Raw genomic sequence first — 19,852 nt, 5'->3', positions numbered from 1 at the left:
TTTTAAGATCTTCAAAGATAAAACTTTACAAAACGGTGCCAAATTGTTTTCCAAAACTGTTGTACCAAATTACACGTCCATAAGCGGTGTCTAAGTGTTCCCACCAATTCACATCCTACTAGCAGTTGATATTCTGAGACATCTTAATTTTTGCCAGTTTCATGGGTAAAAAATATTTTCTCTGTAGTCTGTAATCATTTGCATTTCTCTCCTCCCTAATGGTTCTTTCCATGTTTTTATTGCTTTCACTTTTCCTGTGAATGCCTTTCGTTAATTTTTCTCTTAACTTTTTCTAGTGAATGTGGGAATTCTCACATAATTTGATTACTGATCAATTGTTGGTTATGTTATATACAATACCTTCTCCCAGTGTGTGATTTGTCTCTGTCTGTGGTGTTAATTTTAATGTAGTTGGATATATTAGTCTTTCATTTCAATATGAACTCATTGATCTCTAATTTAAAAAAAAATTGCTTCTTACACAGAGGACAGAAAGATATTCTACATATTTCTTTTATCTTAAACAAATTTTAACTTCTTGAAAAATCTGAGATTTATAGAAAAGTTGCAAGTGTAGTAGAAGGACTGTTTTTTCCTGAAGGCTTGAGGATCAGTAGCCAATCTGATGCTCACCATTCCTTAATACCTGAACATGCATTTTCTGCAAAGATGTTTCCTATGATACTGCCACACAGTAATCAACACTGTTGCAGTAACAATATGTTGCTAGAATCCAGTTTTCAGCCTCCATTCAAGTTTTGCCAAATATCACAGTAAAGTCATCTAGAAAGAGAAGCTGGATCCAAATCACATGTTGCATTTTGTTGTTGTGTCTTTTTAGACATCTCGAATCTGGAAGAGCTTCTTGAATTTGGTTATCTTGGCACTTTCAAAGATTACAGGCCAGTGATTCTGTAGAATGTCCTTTAATTTGGATTTGGCTGATATTTTGGGTGATTAGCTTCAGGTGATGCATTTTGGTCACTCTTTCAAGGACATCCCAGAAGCCATGCTGTGTGTTCTTATTGCATGTTATGAGGTGCGACTGATGTTGCTTTGTCTCATTACTAATGCCCTATCACTTCGATTACTTGACTGAGGAGGTGTTAGGATTCTCATCTTTGTTATCATTTTCTCTTGAAAAATAGTAAATATTTTGTGAGGAGGTACTTTGAGACTATGTCAATATCTGGTTCTTTATCAAACTTGCAGTTTATTCTTTTGTTTATTTCTATCTGTGTGGATTTGTATTTTCCTTTTTTTTAATCAATTGAGTTATAATCTATTACTAATTTGTCCCAGAGTTGGCCAGTTGGAGTCTCTTCAAGGTGCTTTTTCAAGCACATCCTTACTTTCTGGCACAGTGTCATGCACACGCTTATCTTATATTTTCCTGTTCTGGCTCTGGAATCAAGTATTTCTCTAAACAGTCCTGCCAAAAGCAATTTTGGTGAAGAATGGTGTTTACGTCACTATCTGGGTGCTGGGAGTGCTCACTGATTTAGCCAGGGTCATGAAGATTTACTCTAGTTTTCTAGGAGTTTTATAACTTTAGCTCTTATATTTAGGTCTTTTTTGAGTTATTTTTTTAAGTTTATTCATTTATTTTTGAGAGAGAGGGAGCACGAGCATGAGCCAGAAAGGGGCAGAGAGAGAGGGAGAGAGAGAATCCCGAGCAGTCTCCACACTGTCAGCATGGAGCTGATGCAGGGCTTGAACTCATGAACTGTGAGATTATGACCTGAGCTGAATCAAGAGTCAGACGCTTAACCTACTGAGCCACCCAGGTGCCCCTCAAGTTAATTTTTGTATATGGTTTAAGGTAGCAATCCAACTTTATTCTTTTTTGTGTGGATATCCACTTGTCCTCGTGCCATTCATTGAAGAGACTATTTTCCCCCATTGAAGAGTTCTTTGAAAATCAATTGACTGTAGAATAAATAAATAAATAAAAATAAAAAATAAATCAATTAACTCTAAATGTATGAATTTATTCCTGGACTCTCAATTCTATTCTTTGGTATATACATCTTTTCAATGTTTCTTTGGAGGGATGAGTCCTGAGAGTTCCCCACTCTGCCATCACTCTATCCTTAATTTATTAACTTATTTAATTTATCTCCCTCTATACAACCCACTGCCCATACCAGATCCATTTCCTTACTGCACTTGGGCTTTGGTATCACACTGCAGGCCAGCCCCCCAACTCAGTCAGTTTCTTACACTACTCATGCTCCAAAAATCTCACTTCACAATGTCCCCCATGTGGACATCCTCCTCGCCCTGCTTGGTCTCCAAGTCCTGGTGTCAGACTGAACCCCTGAATGAACACGCACCTCATCCCTTCGAAGCTTTGATTCCTTGCACTGAATGATGTTCTCCTCACCTTGCTTTAACACCCACAATGGGTAGGTCCCAGGAGGAGACACCCAGGCTCTGACAGCCCATACTGGGTCATATCCTATGGACACCCCATTCAAAATATGTTTTTATTCTACATTCAGAAGGGATTTTCTCAACTCTATTTTCAAATTCTGCTATTACAGTTTTCATTCCTGTCAACACATTTTAATTTCCAAGAACTCTTCTTTGTTCTGTGACTTTTGTCCATGCCATCCTGTTCTTATGTTATGGCTACTCTACCTTCTTGCTTCTCTCAAAGGATGCTAATTATATGAACTGGAGATTAAAAAAAGTTTTCTTCTGCTTCCCAGGCCATTTCTTTTTTCTTCTCATTTATTTTTCTATTTATTTTGTGTTTGCCCTTTCTGTTGGTGGTCTTCCGTAAACTCCTGGTGATCTTCGATTATCTGCATTTAAGAGTAAGGCAATACAATGCTAATTGGTACCTCTATGTATAGTGTAGATTTCACTTCAGGGGTTCAGGTAGAACCCCTGAAGAACCCCCAAGTGACAACACATAAAGGTCTATTTTTCCAGAGCTTTTTCTCCAAAGGAAAAAAAATCTTGACTTTCTGTCTTTGGCTTAGATGCGAGAATTTTGCACTGGGGTGATGAGCCTCAGTACCTCTTAGTATAGAAAGATTCCTACCTGACATCCCTCTCTCAAGTACCTTACTCACATCTGAGTTTGTGACCTCTGCTATTACGAATTTTGTTGTGTAAGAGAGACTTTGCATCATTGTGAAGATCCTTTTGCCTCTGGCCCATTATGTTCATTCCTGTTCCTAGGTGCTTTATATGAATATAGCATTGCTCTTGGGTGCCTACCCAACAGTCATCCCCAGCCACATCTCCCTTGCTTGTCCCTCTCATAGGTATTCACTTTGCCAGAACACTTTAAAGCTAGGAGTGCTCACATGTTCATGTGATCCAGGAATGACAAATACTACAAAAAGTGTGTTTGCCAGAGAGATTTTGGGAAAGATTTTTCCTCCATGATTAAAGGCCAGAGATGTAGGAGGAAAAATAAACTGTCCCACACCCCTTTGCTTCCCTCTAGCCTTTGAATGAGAGTGTGTGAGGACACACATGATTATTGAAGCCATGGAGTCCATCTTGGCTCATGAGGGAAAGGCCAAGAGCATCACAGAGTCACTCAGGTGGTGTCTTGATATCATTGGGCCATGGTCCCACCTGGCTCATTGGCTTTGACTCCCTGATTTTTCTGAATCAACTTTTTCTCTCCTCCTTTTCTTTTGTTTTTGTTTTTTCAAATTTTTTTAATTAAAAAAATTTTTTAATGTTTATTTATGTTTGAGGGAGAGACAGAGTGCAGTGGGGGAGGGTCAGAGAAAGAGGGAGACACAGAATCCAAAGCAGGCTCCAGGCTCTGAGCTGTCAGCACAGAGACCGATGCGGTGCTTGAACTCACCAACCACAAGATCATGAGCTGAGCCAAAGTCACCCAGATGCCCCCTCCTCCTTCTTTTCATATCTCCCATCTCCTTTCCTTTCTCCTCTCTTCTCTTCTCTTCTCTTCACTCTCCTCACATCTTTAAGGGTTTTGAAGCTGGGATGGGATGAGTCGAGGACACAGACAAAGTTACAGGCTCTTACTGCCCTCGTTAAGTCTTTGCTGAAACAAGATGGGGTGTGAAGAAATGGAGGAACAGCTCCCCCATGTCTGTTCCATCCACCCTCTCATCTCCTTCCCCCTGTGGCTGTGGAGGCCTTCATCTATAGGTCACTCTCCTGAATCATGTTCTCCACTGGCTTCTCATGTCCTGTTAGATAAATCTAAATTCATTAACCTGGTTCTTCCAAGCTCTCCAGAGTCTGATCCCTGCCTCCTTCCCTCCCTCATCCCCCACCACTTGCCCTGTGCTCTGGCCTTGCTGAGGTGCTCCGGGTTCCTGGAGTAGATGCTGTGCCATTTCATCTCTGGGTCTCTGTTCTTCCTGCCAGAAACACACTTCTGCCTACATGCATGAACTGTCCCTTTGTTCAAATGCTAACCCTTTTCCCTTCTCTCCCAGGCATGGCTAGGTGCTCAGTCCTTTAACCTTTGAGTCCTTCCCTGATAGAGCTGTTTCCTCCTTGATGTGAGTGCATTTATGTGTTTCTTAGTCTGTTTTCCCCACTTGACTGTGAGTTCATTGAAAGCAAACTGTATGCCTTATATTTGTGTCCCCAGCACTGGGCAGAGAGGTGGACCCAGACATGCTCTCTGTGCTCTCCTGCTCTTCAAGGATAACTTCCACTTGTGCTAACAAACATTTACCGAATTTTCAAAATAGGCCAGCTACAAAACTCCAAAGCAATAAGCCATAGTGTAATCAATTTTTAAAACAGATAAATCATCCATAAACTCACACGGAGGAATCAACTTTGGGGTTGACATGTGGTTTAGGAGACATTTTACAGACATTTATGTGCCTTGAGAGGAGACATATATAAACTAGAACATACATGGGCTTTCTTACTGAGAGGTAAATCAGAATCATAAGGATTTAATCTAGGTAATTTAATTAGTTACTGTGAATTATCTTATAGTTAGTGACATCTGATAGTTAATGAGATTGATAAAGGCTATTCCCTTTTCCAGCATTAACATAGGCTATTTTTACAAGCAGCTGGATTTTAAAATGGAGTATAGCTCTAAATCTTGGGAAGAATTAGCTTTTTAAGTTTATAGCTCTTGTATGTTGGAAGAAACCAAAGCTTTGAATAGTGTTTCTATATGCCAGAGGGACTTCATTTTATTAAGTATAAATATTTATACTGAAAGAACTCAGACCAACTTGGAAACCTCATGTGGAACAGAGAGATTCTAAGAAATCAAAGTTTCCATAGTGCACCAAATTTAGGAAGCCAGGCAATTCCAATTCTGACCAGTTCATCATAATAAGAAAATATATGCACTTCCTGTACTAGTCCTTGTATGAAAGGAAAGATCTTACTGAGTAATAAAGAGTACTAGAATTTTATAGAAGGCCCAATAGAATTGGATATGGATGGGGAATCAACTTTGTCGTCTGGTTGGCAAAAAGAACCCCACAAAGTTTACATGGTTTCAGATTCCAAGGCGGTATACATTTTCCACTTATGAATTGCCCAAGTTAAGATCAATTAAAATTATTTTTAAGATAAATATCAAATAAAAATTTTTTTTAATATATCAAACTGGTCGTGTTGGTGATGCTGTGAGGGAGAACTGTCCACGTGCTGACAAACCTGAGGTAAGTCGTTCTCAGACTGCGGCCCCAGAGAAGCAGCATCAGAATTATCTGAAAGCTTGTCAGAAATGCCAGTTCTCAGGCTCCCACAAGACCTACTCAATCAGACACTCTGTGCGGGCTGAGTTTCAGTGCACCCTGCAGGTGATTCTAATGCATGCTCGAGTGTGTGAACCACTGCTCTATGAAACGGGTCCTTCCAAAAGTCTCAGACATGTTAATCCTTTTGCAGAGACTCTGTCCTCCTAATTCTATATTTCATGAATTTCTACAATTTTCAATGTCTTTGGTAGGGTTTTTGTTTTTGTTTTTGTTTTTGTTTTTTGCCCTCAAGGCAGACCTCTCAACTAGTGTTTTTGAGAGACTTAGCAACTTTTTAACAACTCCCATTGCTCCCTTGTCCCCAGTGGGAATCATTCCAGCTCTACTTCCTGAGCCCAATAGTTTCTCCCTGAGATTATGCCCTCTTCCCCAGGGTCACGTCCATGAGGGTGCATGGGGGTATGGGCTGGCACCAGGAAGCTGCAAAGGGACATGGAAAGAACCCCCCCCAGAAAGATGTAAGACCTGAACTCTCTTCTCCCATTCTGGGCTGAGGAAAGGTGAGAGACTGAGGGTTTCCTCACCTACCAATAGGTCAGCAGTATTTGGGTTCTTGAAAACACCTGCTAGCTGGTGGGCAGAATAAACAGGTGACATAGACCTGACGGTAGCTAAGTCTAAAGCGTGAGGAGAGCCTCAGGAAGTAATTCAGGGGGAATGTGCCGTTAAAACAGTGGCTTCGGGTTGCATGTAAAACCTAGTCATTTTAGCAAGCGGGTGTAGAAGGGGCCTTAGGAGGTACAGGCAGGGGATAAGTAAAATCACTCAAAACTTCTCCACATAATCAGTTGCCTACTTGAGACATTAATTTGACAACATTTATTGAGCACGTGCCATATCAGAGTTGTTGTTCCAAGTTCTAGGGTTACTGAGATATTGAAATTATAATGTACTTGGTTGACAGAAGATGGAACAAATGAGTGATGATAAACCTATAACCGAGGTATTTTAAAAAATATAAGAAGCTGAGAAATAGTAGTTCTGCAGGGGAGAGTTGGTGAAATAAGTGGCAGAGAAGGTGATGTCTGAGTGGGTAGTTTCTAAGGCTGAGAAGGTGGGGAACAGGATTCTAGGAAACAAACATGGAAATAAGCAAATATGTGGCATGTTTTAGAAACTACAATCCATTAAAGAGACAGTGGTTCGTCAGATGCAGAGATACTGATTAGGAAGGCAGAAGGAGGCTTCATTTTGACAGCTCTTATGACTTGCTGAGTGGATGGTGTGTGCGCATATGCAGGTATGTATTTCCCCTCTGACATGATCTACAAAAAATATTCAATGTGGCTCCTAAGGAATGCTAGTGAGCGGTACTGTGCTGAAGGTGGACTTGAGGGAAAGCAAATGGATGTGAGCAATTCAAAGAGAAAGCTAATAGATACTGGATTGCACAGGCAGGTGAGAGAGGATGGGAGACTGAAGCCCCCCTAACCCTGTTTCTATTGACCTTTCCACCTCCATCACCTTCTCCAGCTTTGGCCCCGTTCCCTCCCTCGCCCACTGCCTTCCTATTTCCCCTTCCTTCACCTGCTCTGTTCCTCCCTCGCACTTCCTCTTCATCTACCCTTAATTCTTCATCGATTTCCATTTCTTTTCCTGTAATATTTTCCTTTCTCTTCTACCTCTGGATTCAGTACCCTCTTCTGAAATTGCTGTCCTTTCAGAAGAGCGGAGTCTTCTTCAAACAATATATTTGTCACCTATTACTTGATGTCATGAAAGTCCCTTATCCCTCTGCCTCTTGTGTCCACATATGTTCTGGGGAGCCTCACCAAGTAAGGGAACACCTATGCTAGGGGGTGGAGGAGACCAGATATCCCAGGTGTTCAATCATGTCTCCATGGGCTCCTCCTTGGGCTCCTCTGCACAAACCTGCATACCCTACTCACCCATCCAGCAGGCAACATCTGGCACTTATTAAGTACCAACTGTGAGCGAGGATGGGGACTGAGGGACACAAATATATTGTGAAATTGAGACCATCTGTCTGTAAGATGACATGGTTGAATTGTGGAGGAAAAACAGACAATATAAAAAGTTCATTAACATGATGACATGTTCAATATTGTGTGAAAAGTGACTAAAGAAAAATGTATTTGAGATGGGAAGAAGGAAGGATGTCTTTAGAGGAGGAGGCTACACAGAGAGTGATTACCATTTATTTCCAGGCACTATTCTAGAAACTTTGTATGTATCATTCTACTTCAGCCATCTGAAGAGGCCATAAAGTATTTTTATTCCTAACTTTCAGATAATGAGGTAGACCTAGAGAGATTGAGTAAACTTAATCAAAGTCAAATCTTAAGGAAATGGAAGTCTTGATATTTGACTGATATTCTGTTGGACTCCAACTGTCTCCCTACCACTGTCTTTGAAAGGCAGGTTGATATGTCTCTGGATGGCATTAAGATATCTTATGAATGTATATTACAGCACCAACCTGTAAACTCTCTAGAGATAAGCCCATTTCATCAGCACCTAGTGATATGGGCTACACATGCAATGCCCATCATATAGACCTGGACAACTCAGTTCTGAGCTCCAGAGCACTAAATAGACAAGTGGTAACTTCATGCATCCTGTGGTTCCTGTGGTTCCTTTTCTTTAGGTGTATGGAGAAAATTGCCATGGAACAAGGAAACCTCACGTGGGTATCAGAATTTGTCTTCCTGGGACTCTCACAGACTCGAGAGCTCCAGCTTTTTCTGTTTCTGGTGTTCCTGTTTGTCTATACCACCACTGTCATGGGAAACCTCCTCATTATGGTCACGGTGACCTCAGACACACGGCTCCACACACCCATGTACTTTCTGCTCCGAAATCTGGCTGTCTTAGACCTCTGTTTCTCCTCTGTCACTGCCCCAAAGATGCTGGTGGACTTCCTCTCTGAGAAGAAGACCATCTCCTACCAGGGCTGCATGGCCCAGATCTTCTTCTTCCACTTTCTGGGAGGCGCCATGGTCTTCTTCCTCTCAGTCATGGCCTATGACCGCCTTGTTGCCATCTCCCGACCCCTCCACTATGTGACCATCATGAATACACAGCTCTGTGTGGGACTTGTGGTGGCTAGCTGGATAGGAGGATTCGTCCATTCCGTTGCCCAACTGGCTCTGATGCTCCCGTTGCCTTTCTGTGGCCCCAACGTCCTGGATAACTTCTACTGTGATGTCCCACAAGTGCTGAGACTTGCCTGCACTGACACCACCCTCCTGGAGTTCCTCATGATCTCCAACAGTGGGCTGCTGGATGTCATCTGGTTCTTTCTCCTCCTGACCTCCTACTCAGTCATCCTGGTGATGCTGAGGTCCCACTCTGGGCAGGCGAGGAGGAAGGCAGCTTCCACTTGCACCACCCACATCGTCGTGGTGTCTATGGTTTTCATTCCAAGCATTTACCTCTATGCCCGGCCCTTCACCCCCTTCTCCATGGACAAGGCTGTGTCCATCAGCCACACGGTCATGACCCCCATGCTCAACCCCATGATCTACACCCTGAGGAACCAGGAGGTGCAGGCAGCAGTGAAGAGACTAGGGAGGCGCCGGCTGGTTTGTAAAAGGAAGTGACAATGAGTGGGTCACTTCTCTCTGGCTTTGTGTTCCATTTGTAAAATGGAGGGAAAGCTACTGTGTCTGCTGGCTGTCTTCATAGCTTGTGCCTATGTTGTGGAGGTCATCATAGAAGTGAGTTTTGAAACTAAGCAACTGACTCAGATCTTTGGGAAAAAGGGAAAAGTCCCCTTTGGTGGCTAAGGCTTGTGCCAGGTTTCTAAAACCCCTGCTCATTGAGAAGTGTTCTCATGACTCTGGAAAGCTACACCCTTCTTTCCCCCTTCTTGGGGGAATCGTTTCCTCTTGTGATGAGGGCATTTCCCCCAGCGAAGGCACTTCTAGTTTACGTGTTTTGACTTCTCTTCCCAGCACCCCTTTTGACCTGTGTCCAGAGTGTTAGAGAAAGCACAGACCTTGAAGACATAGCCTTAGCTTGGGAGCCCTGGACCCATATGTTACCAGACTGCTGACCTTGGATAAGCTGCCTGGCCTCTCTTGAACTCATGGATTCCTCCTCACCAAACTGGCATAAAGCAATATCTGTCCCAATAATCTCACAGATTTGTTATAAGATCCAAAACGTGTATAAGAATATTTTATCAACCTTACATAGAACCTATGTGAGGGTTATTGTCATTGTTATTCCTGACATATGTTTTTTCATGGGTTGAGCGGTGTTTTGGAAGTGTTTGGTGGCGATTCCTCAGTGCGGTGAGGGAGGCATGGATAGGGTGGGAGCTGAACTCCAGAGGGCCATGCAACGTGCTCAGGAGTGAGTATAAATTCAGGGGCATGTCTGCACGGCTCTGACTACCATCAGAGACTGCTATCTACCCATTAAACCCCATTTTCAGACTCAACACTTCTTGCAAACAGGAATGGGAAGATCCATTCATTTGTTCATTCATTCATTTTTGTAAAGATACATTTGGGGCCTGCTGCAGTACTTTGTGCATAGACAGTGCTCTGTAACAGTTTGCTGGCTCTCTGTTTCTCTTTATCCCCATCCCTTTTTCCTTCTCTACCTCGCTGCATTGATTTCTGCCAGTTCAGTCTTTACAACCATCTGGGCTTTCCCTCCATCCCCAGTTCACTGGTGTTCCTTGCTTCCTCTCTTCCTAAACCTCATTGCCATGCACCCATCATATCTTTCCTTCACTATCACACTGGGGCTTTGGGGTCAGGTTGTTAGACAGAGTTGAAGAGAAGAAATAGGTTATGGTTAGAGTTGCAAGGGGTTGCAACCCCGGCAACTTTCAATAAAAAGAGGAGGTTTAAAGTTCTCTCTGAAGTTGCATATTGTGGGTATAAGAAGCTGTCAGGACTGACACAGATGGTCTCTGCTCTTTTCCCTCCCTCCCTCCTAATGCGGTCACCTTATATATGGTTCAGATGGGAGCCTCAGCCTGAAAACCTGACTTTCCCATTCTGCTTTCTGCAATCAACCAGCTCAGTGTCTCAGGTTCCAATTCCAAAACCCTATGAAAATAATCTGACTGGCTGAGGTTGGGCCACATGTCCCATATGGCTGAGGGGATGTGAAGATCATGTGACAGAAGCATGACCATCAAGGTCCATCCCTTCAGCGAGAATTGTGGGTGAAGGTTGTTCCCAGAGAAAGAGCATGTGGGTAGACAGACTCCCCCATAGATATATCTGCCATGAAAGGCACAAGGAGGATACCCCTTAAATGACAGCATCCAAGGAACTTGTAATTAGTTATGTCTAGACATTCATGTGTTTATTCATCCATTAAATAAGTATTTATTGAGTGCTTTCCAACTTAGTTTTTCTGTTCTACTTGTCCTTTTTACCCCAGGTTCTTAGGGAAACTGTCTTTGTCTTGGCTGAACTGAGGGGAGAGAGGACAGTGTCCTGGGGAAGCAGGACATTCTCAAAGGACACATGTGGCAGCAGCAGTGGCTGATCCAGGAGAAGCCATCAGCATTCGCTGGGGGAGCTGGGATGCAGAGAGAACTGAAAGCAGGAGAGGAAGCAGCTGAGGCACCAAAGACTATGGTGCCTGCCTGGACAGCCATGTACAGGCATATCTCCTGCATCTCATGGATGCAGGGACATACCAAGGAAAAGGCAGAGGGTGCTTGTGCAGGCCATAGAGGGATCTTTTTCTGTGGAGAATTTAAAACAATAATAAAACTGACTAAAGGTGCTTCAAAAAGTACCATGCCTGGGCAACTCTAAACAATGTTGGAGCTAAAATTCTCCCTGCCAAGTGGGTTATTCCCACCACCCTGTCTTTCATAAACCTAGTGTGTGTGGGTGTGTGTGTGTGTGTGTGTGGGTGTGTGTGCGCACGCATGTGTGTGTGTGTGTATGTGATATACAGGCAGGACCCTGGGAAAGTGGGAGAAATAATTAGAACTAGAGAAGGGAGAAGACCAGAGATCTTATGAAGGAGGAGAGTGTATGCAGTGGAAAGTGAGAACTTCATTCTTTCTCTGATTCTGTACCGATGTCAATAAAACAGCAAGGTTATGGGGAGACCACTGAGGTGAAGGCCAAGGGAGAAAGACGAGTTTGAGCTGTAGCCCTGTCTCCCATGACAGGGAATCTGACCAGGGAGCCCCTTGCAGCCCCCCTCAAGAACATGAAAATGGGGCCCACAGGCCCTTGGGCTTGCCCCATGCTGTGAATTGACAGAGAAGCCACAAAACCCAGGACACCTACTGCTTTGCAGTGAGAGCTCTCATAAGAAAAAGACACATCATTTGCTCCTTTCATCCTCCCCACAGGAGGTGCTAGAAAGAGGAAGGAAGAAGTGTGAAGGGACAGATGAGTAATAAATGGACACATAAATAATTTCAGGAACAAAACCTATGAAGGAAAGGCATGGAGCAATGTGTCTGGTAGGGTGGGCAGTATATAGTAAGATGTGGTGGGGGAAGGTATCTCTGCAGAGGGGATATTTGAACAAAGATCTGGATAATGAGGAGTCAGTCAGTTCAAGATCTGGGTGATGGGCAAGCATTCCAGATAGAATGAAATAGCAAGTGCAAAGGCCCTGAGGTAAGAATGAACTTGGTGGCCAAAGGAAGAAGAAAAGAGACTATAATAGGAATGTGGTGAACAAAGAGGATCTTGGTAGGAGGTGAGCTCTAAGATGTTGTATTAATTATCTACTACTGCATAACAATCCCAAACCTAGCAGCTTACAAGTAGTCATATGTTATCTCTCATGAGATCCATGGGCCAGGAGTTCTAGCAGGGCACAGCACAGACATCCTATCTCTGCTTCTTGGGCCTCAGCTGGAAGACTCAAAGGTGAGGGGTGGAATCGCTTGACTTTCATTCACCCGACATGTCTGGCTATTGATGTTGGTATCGGCTGAGTACCTAGGTGGGGCAGTTGACTGGTCTCTCTGTGTGGCCTGGGCTCTCTCACAACCTGATAGCTGGGTTCCAAGGACATATGTCCTGGGGGAGAGAGACAGGTGGCAGCTCACTTGGCTAGTCTCAAAAGTCAATGAGCATCACTTCTACCGCATTCTGTTAGATGAAGTGAGCCACCAAGTATAGCCCCCATTCAAAGGGGGGACTTAAACTCTATCTTTTGAATGAGGAGGGTCAAAGAATTTGTGAATATATTCTTAAGTTACTATTGATGTGTAGATAAGAGCCAGATGATGAGAGAGTTTGAATTTTATTCTGAGTGCAGTGAATCTTTGGAAGGTTTGGATGGGAGGCGGGGTGGTAGCATGACTTAATTTATATATATATATATTTTTTTTTTATTTTTTTTCAACGTTTATTTATTTTTGGGACAGAGAGAGAGACAGAGCATGAACGGGGGGAGGGGCAGAGAGAGAGGGAGACACAGAATCAGAAACAGGCTCCAGGCTCTGAGCCATCAGCCCAGAGCCCGATGCGGGGCTCGAACTCACGGACCGCGCGATCGTGACCTGGCTGAAGTCGGACGCTTAACCGACTGCGCCACCCAGGCGCCCACTTAATTTATATTTTAAAAAGGTCATGTTGGCTGCTGGACAGAGGATGAGTTATAGAGGTCAGACCTGGTAGAGGGTGGTGAAAATTTGACTTGGAGAAAAGAGAGCTGGATTCAAGTTCAAGTTCCTGCACTATCTGTTACCTTGGGCAAGTCTCTCAACACAAGGATATAGGAGTACCCTTTTGCATTTATATGAGGATGTACCTCTGGCTTCTCCTCCCTCAAACCTGCAGGGGCCGATGTTTGTTTCATGTCTTTCCCCTGTTCGATGCCTGTTTTTGCTCACCACCCTAACCCCAGTGCCTAGCACAGGACCTAGAATGTGAAGGCTCTCCACAAATATTTGTTCAAAGAATAAATGAACACATAATATTGTAAATATTGTTCCTTAACAGCAGACCTCTCTGACCTTCTGGTCCTGGAGAGTATCCACCAACGCCATAGGCCTTCAGTGATAAGGCTGTGGTGAGGAGGAGCATTGAGGGAGCATCTGGCTGCATCTCTTCTGGAATGATCCTGTGCCCATTGTATTCAGAATGCCCATTGCATTCAGAACCATTATCACTGTCCAGATGTACATAAAGAAAGCAATTCTAAAGGTTCAGAGCCATTGGGGCTGTGGCTGCGGTTGCACTTGATGCCTGCCATCCCCTGTAGCATTGCATATTCTTGCTTGTAAATAGTTGGTTTGATACAGCAGTGAGAACACGGTGATTGCAAAGATGAAGAGACAGAACTTGGGTTCCTTCAGTTCCGTCACTTTATGTGACCATTTGGAGTTATCAGTTGTGTATAAAATTTAAGACCGTGAAACAGAGTGTAAACTGCGAAGTACAATGTTCTTAAAGGGAAATTTTACTTCGTAGATGAATGGTGTACTGAATTTGAGTATCTTTACCATTGAAACGTATTCTTCTTTTAAAATTCCAAATTGTTTATTTTAAAATAAAACAAAAATCACCAGAAACTATAAGAATATATTAAATATTGTATTAAAACGACCAATATGTAGGTAGTTTTTCTCCTTTATTTATTTATTAATTTTTAAATGCTTATTTATTTATTTTGGGAGAGAGCGTGTGCACATGAATAGGGGAGGGGTAGAGGGAGAGGAAGAGAGAGAATCCCAAGCAGGCTCCGCATCAGTGCACAGCCCCACCTGGGGCTCTGATCTCATGAACTTCAAGATCATGACCTGAGCCGAAATCAAGAGTCACACACTTAACCGACTGAGCCACCCAGGTGCCCCTCCCCTTTATGTAAAACATAGTCACATAATTAAAAAGTATTAATCCAATACTTTTTTCCTTTTTATATTTTAAAAATATTTTTTAAAAGTTTACTAAGAGAGGGGCGCCTGGGTAGTTCAGTCAGTTAAGCATGCAGCTTCGGCTCGGGTCATGATCTCATGGTTCGTGGGTTCGAGCCCTGCGTCGGGCTCTGTGCTGACAGCTCAGAGCCTGGAGCCTGTTTCAGATTCTGTGTCTCCCTCTCTCTCTGCTCCTTCCCCACTCTCTTTCTCTCAAAAATAAATAAAACATTTTAAAAAAAAGTTTACTAAGAGAACTTTCACACATTTCCAACCATTATCATTACTTTTTTCATTATGTAAAAGAGGGGCTATCAAAAAACAATCTGCTCCTGGTACCAGATACTCGAGGTTGCCACTGGGCAACCTTGGGGCCACTGGGGGGTAGAAGAGGGCCGCTGAGGTGGGAGGCAGGGGCTGCAGAGGCCGGAGACTGGGTTTAGGTAGGGCACGGGGACCGGAGGGCTGGGGGCAAGGACTCTTGGAGTAGGTGCAGGTCGATACTGAGGAAGGGATGGCCCTGGGGCAGGAACAAGGACAGACAGGCTGTGGGGCGCGGGGGTGGGGAGTGGGGTGGGGTGGGACGACGATCCTGGAGCTGAGCAGCAGCTAATGTGCTCTGCAGGTGGAGTAGGATGTGGGGGAGCCAAGGGCGATCTGCGCCTAGCGGAGGACACATGGGAGGAAAGGCCTGGTTGTGAGAAGGCGTGGCCCTTGGGGGCCTTCCACCCTTCTGATGTGGAATTGGAGGCCCGGCTGGGGTCACACAGGTAGTGACAGAGCCGATCCAGACCCAGGCCCCCTACTCAGCTTGAGCCTGCCGTTGATGTGCGCCGAGGAAGCCCGCGCAGGAGCACTGAGCCCAGGACAGGACCTCTGCTTGCATGGAGGCCTGCCACCATCCCTCTGCTGGTGCGTTCCCGGTGACATCTCATTGTCTCCCCCGATGGCCCCATGATGCAACCCTTTAATGTTCAGGGCTCAGCACTGCCTCAGCCATCACCTCACCCTCTCCTGGCATCTTAGAGCTGGCAGGGATAGGGAGTAAGGGGGAGGGGCCTAGTCACTGACCTGAGGTTTTTCATGCACTCAGTAAACATTCATTGAGCACCTGCTGAATGCCAAACCTTGTGCTGAGGGGTCTGGGGAGATACAAGAGTAAGGCAGACCCAATTTCTGCCGGGGGAGGAGAGGAGCCTTTCCAAAGTTCTGGCCTAAGTCCCATTTTAGGGATGTGGAAACAGGCTTGGAGAGGGGAAGTGACTTGCCCAAGATCATACAACTACTTAGTGGCAGGACTGGGCCCAATCTTCTGAGGCTTGCTGCCCCTCAGTCTTCCAGCAAATACACACCGAGCAATGCCTGTTCCAGGCGCTGCCCCATGCCTTGGGAGAAACACATCAGTGAGCTCAGTAGCAAAGGGGGCTGGGGGTTCAGTCTCACAAGTCCACTGAAGATCAGAGGGAAGTTCCAGAGCTCCGCCTCAAGAGGCTGGACTTCCCCTCCCTCACTCTAGGACAGGATATAAAAGTCCCTTCCCAGCTACTTCCAGAAAAGAGGAGGAGGTGAGAGGTCAGTTTGGGGATCTCCAGGTGAGAAGGAAGCAGGGGACCCACCTACATGCAGGATGTGGATGTCAATCCCTTACCCCACTGTGGCTGGGGTCTCACGGCAGAGAGGAAGCTGTTCCTGGCCCTGGCAGGGGTCTTAGCTACACTCATCCTGGCCCAGCCCCGTGAAGGCACTGTCCCAGGTGATATCCCTCTGCACAGCCAAGGAGGAGGGCAAAGGAGGGGGAAGTGCTTGGGTCTGGGGGAACCTGTGGCACCCCTGGACCTTGAGTCCCCTTCCCTCTGGACAGCCTTCCCCAGGACAGTGGAGACCTCGGCCCTTTGGGGCTGTGTAACAGAGGCCCCGTTGCTGGTGGATGCTACAATCAGACTCAGGAGGTGGGCCTGGGAGGGTTGATGAGGCGGGGGCGGGGGCTCCAACCACGGTCATGTCAGCTATCACCTGCCCCTGGGCACCTCGGGCCAGTGCCATGTGGGTAGAGAGCCTTCCTTCCATCCATCCATCCTGTCCACACTGCCCTGACTCTCTGCCACCAGGCTGGAACTTCCTAGGTGGCTGAGCTTCCTTTCTCCAGCCCTCACCCTCCTCTTGCAGGTTCAAGCAGCAGCTTCACTGCTGAGGCTTGGCCAGCCCCATGGACGTCCCGTTCTACTTCAAACAACCGTTAGCAGCCACCAGGACAGTGGTTCGGGCTGCTGATTGTATGCACGTGGCTTTGGGGCTGCTGGAGGAGCAGTTACAACTTCAGGGATCCAGTTCCTTCAATGTCACTGGTACTGTGCCCCTCCATGGAGTCCCAGGGACTGCTCTGGCCTGACAGGGCAGGGTGCCCAGCTGGGGGTGTTGGGAGGAAAGAGGGTACAGGGATGGGAGATGTGGAACTACCAGCTCAGCAATATGAGGTAGGTTTTATACCTGAGACTCAGCTATATTACTCGCCCCAAGTCTCTTAGCTGGCCGAGGGTCTAGCCTGGATTCAAGCTGCCTCTGGGCTGGGCTTTTACTTTCATGCGTGTAAGTGATGGAACATCTTCCAGACCCTCAGCTGCTACTCACGAGAGGGAGGAGGAAGCCATTGCACCTCTCGGTGGGTGTCCAGCTGAAGGGAAGTGACAGCCTGCCCTCTTACTCAGCTGGCAGCCAGCGGGCCAGGGCCTGGTTGGAGGCCCCCAGCAAAGGTCTTTCCCTGCAGCAGTGAGTGGGCTCCAGTCAGAGGGTTCTGGGGCTGGAGGCCACTCGGTGTGGAGTGAGGGGTGGAGGAGGGGAAGGGAGGCACCCTTGGGTCAGGGGCAGCCCCTGCACCCACTTGTTGTTGCATTTTCCAGTGATGGTCCTTTACTTGTCACTGCACTTCTCCTCCTGGTCCCGGAGAGCACAGCCACTGGCCTGGGACAGAAGCTGAAGCTGGGGTTCCATCAGCATGTGTGGGGACAGGAAAGGTGGGCAGGGGCCTGGGTCCAGGGTCCTAGCTCCTTCCTGAGCTTAGTTTAAGCATCTATATAGGGTGTGATCTATTAGTGCCAGCCATTATAGTATTGTTTTCTCTACAAGAGTTAGGGTCAAAGTATCTTGCTAAATATAAAGAGTGATGGGCCTTGTTCTATGTCTATTGATCTAAATGATTTCACATTTATCAGTTTATCAATTTTCTCTTCATATGTCAATATAACAATCACCTACTCATCTACCAACATCTATTTATTAATTCTTCTTCCATCTATTCAATTCTCTCTGTATTTATTATCCGTCACTTACCAACTAGGCATCTATCTGTCAGTCCTGTCATCTAGGCATCCATTGGTCCATAAATTGATCTATCAATTTGATCTATTTACCTCTTTGGAAATGCTCGTGGGGTCTCAGCCAGCCAACCTGGCTTCTCCCCTTCTCTACTCCTGGAATCCTCAGGGCCACACCAGAGACCATCCTTCTCGGGATGACAGCCACACAGCAGGTGGGGATGGGAAGGGAGGGCAGGAGAAGAGGAGACACTGTGTTAACTCCAGCAGGAGCAGTCTGCTGCCCCTGAGTCCCAGGGTGGCCCCAACATTTTGTGGGGTCCAGGAGCCCACGCCCCACACTGACCTATCTCCACACTGGGTCTGGGCCATCTCAAACCAGATTGTGCTCTTCTCCAGTGAGAAGCTGACCTCTCACCGGGGCCTGACCCTGCAGTGAGGCCAGTTCATTGACCACGACTTGGACTTCACCCCTGAGCCCCCAGCTAGAGTGGCCTTCACTGTGGGGGTCGACTGTGAGAGGACCTGCACCCAGTTGCCCCCCTGCTTCCCCATCAAGTTACCCCCAGCCAGTCCCCCAGGCCCCAAATGTGGCCCCCACCCCAGGCCCTGAGCTGGAAGACTACCATGCCCTCCTTAAGAGCTGTCTATGATGTTTGAGTATCAGACCAAGGCAGGAAGCACGGCCCGGGACAGACCCTCAGTTCTGTGCGTGTTTGAGGGCAAGATTCTGGGCTGCTGTTTTTGAGAGCCTGTAGGTTCCCTTAGCTCTTGCCCTTCTCTCTTTCCTGAAGTGGTCCAAGGGCCCTGTATCTCTCACCATCTCCTGGGATCATGTGTGAGCAAGGCACTATCCTTCAGGCTGAGAGGCAAGGGTGGTGTGGAACACTAGAGAAGAAAGGATGGATTCCAGGGAGCAGAGCCTCTCTGGGAATCTGGGGCGGGCGGTGGGGGAACACATATGCATACACTCCCACATTCGGCAACATTCTTGGGGCATGACGTGTGAGGGTTCCTGGCTGGCTCCTCCCTGTTGCAATCTCACCCCTTCCTCTGGCTCTGGTTCGGGACCACCTCCTTGGGAGAATCTTCCCATATTTGCCTATCACACCTTTCGCTTTTGGCTTTTAGATCAAGCATAGCAAATAGTGTCTCAATTTAGAGTTACGTCTCTATGCGTGCATCTGTTTTCACTGAACGCCAGCTTCCTGCAACGTGTGCTGGGTTTTGTTGAACTTCGTAGTCTCCAAAGCACCAGGCATAAGCGTGCTTAGGAAATGTCGAATAAAATGGAATAAAAGAAGCACAGGCCTAAATGTCAAGAGAACTAATCCTTCCTCTCCTGCTGAGTAGTTGTCACTACCCCTCTCTGAGCCTCAATTTCCCCATTGGTAAAATGGGGATCCAAGGCCTCACCCGTTCCTAACCTTTCGTGACTCTACGATACAAAGTGCTAAGGCTGTTCAGACTGACCTGACTAGTACTGAGAGCAGCACTAGTCTGGGTGAGTCAGGGAGGGCTTCCTAGAGGAGGGGATTTTCGCGCAAGGTTTTGAAGCAGGTGGGGGATGATCGAGAGGAGTGAGCTTGCTCTTCAGGGGCCCCCGTGTCAGTGGCCCCGCTTCCACCTGAGATCCCACCCAGTGACCCCCGCATCAGGGACCAGAGTGACTGGATCCCCTTCTTCCGTTCAGCGCCCTCATGCCCCCCAAACAGGAACCAAGTCCAAAACCCGCTCAGCGCGCTCGCTTCCTTCTCAGATGCCAGCATGGTGTATGGCAGCGAGGTCTCCCTCGCCCTGCAGCTCTGCAACCAGACCAATCACCCGGGGCTGCTGGCCATCAGCACCTGCTTCAGTGACAATGGCTGGGCCCGGCTCCCCTTCGACAACCTGTGTGATGACCCCTACCTCCTCACCAACCCCTCCCTGTGCGTCCCCTGCTCCCCGGCAGGTCAGCCCCAAGCAGCCTACTGAAG

At 46.5% G+C, this 19,852-nt stretch overlaps 1 protein-coding gene across 1 annotated transcript; it reads left to right on the top strand.

Annotated features, from left to right (window-relative positions):
* Window positions 1–7,918: 7,918 nt before the first annotated feature.
* Window positions 7,919–9,913, top strand: LOC101098177 (olfactory receptor 4D2). The gene has a single exon (XM_003996638.4). The coding sequence runs from the start codon at window positions 8,162–8,164 to the stop codon at window positions 9,302–9,304; it is 1,143 nt and encodes a 380-aa protein (XP_003996687.2). The 5' UTR covers window positions 7,919–8,161; the 3' UTR covers window positions 9,305–9,913.
* Window positions 9,914–19,852: the final 9,939 nt, after the last annotated feature.

This window comes from Felis catus, chromosome E1 (assembly GCF_018350175.1).
Source record: "Felis catus isolate Fca126 chromosome E1, F.catus_Fca126_mat1.0, whole genome shotgun sequence".
NCBI lineage: Eukaryota > Metazoa > Chordata > Mammalia > Carnivora > Felidae > Felis > Felis catus.
Note: the sequence above shows the minus strand (reverse complement) of the source record. Positions and strands in the feature narration are given on the sequence as shown.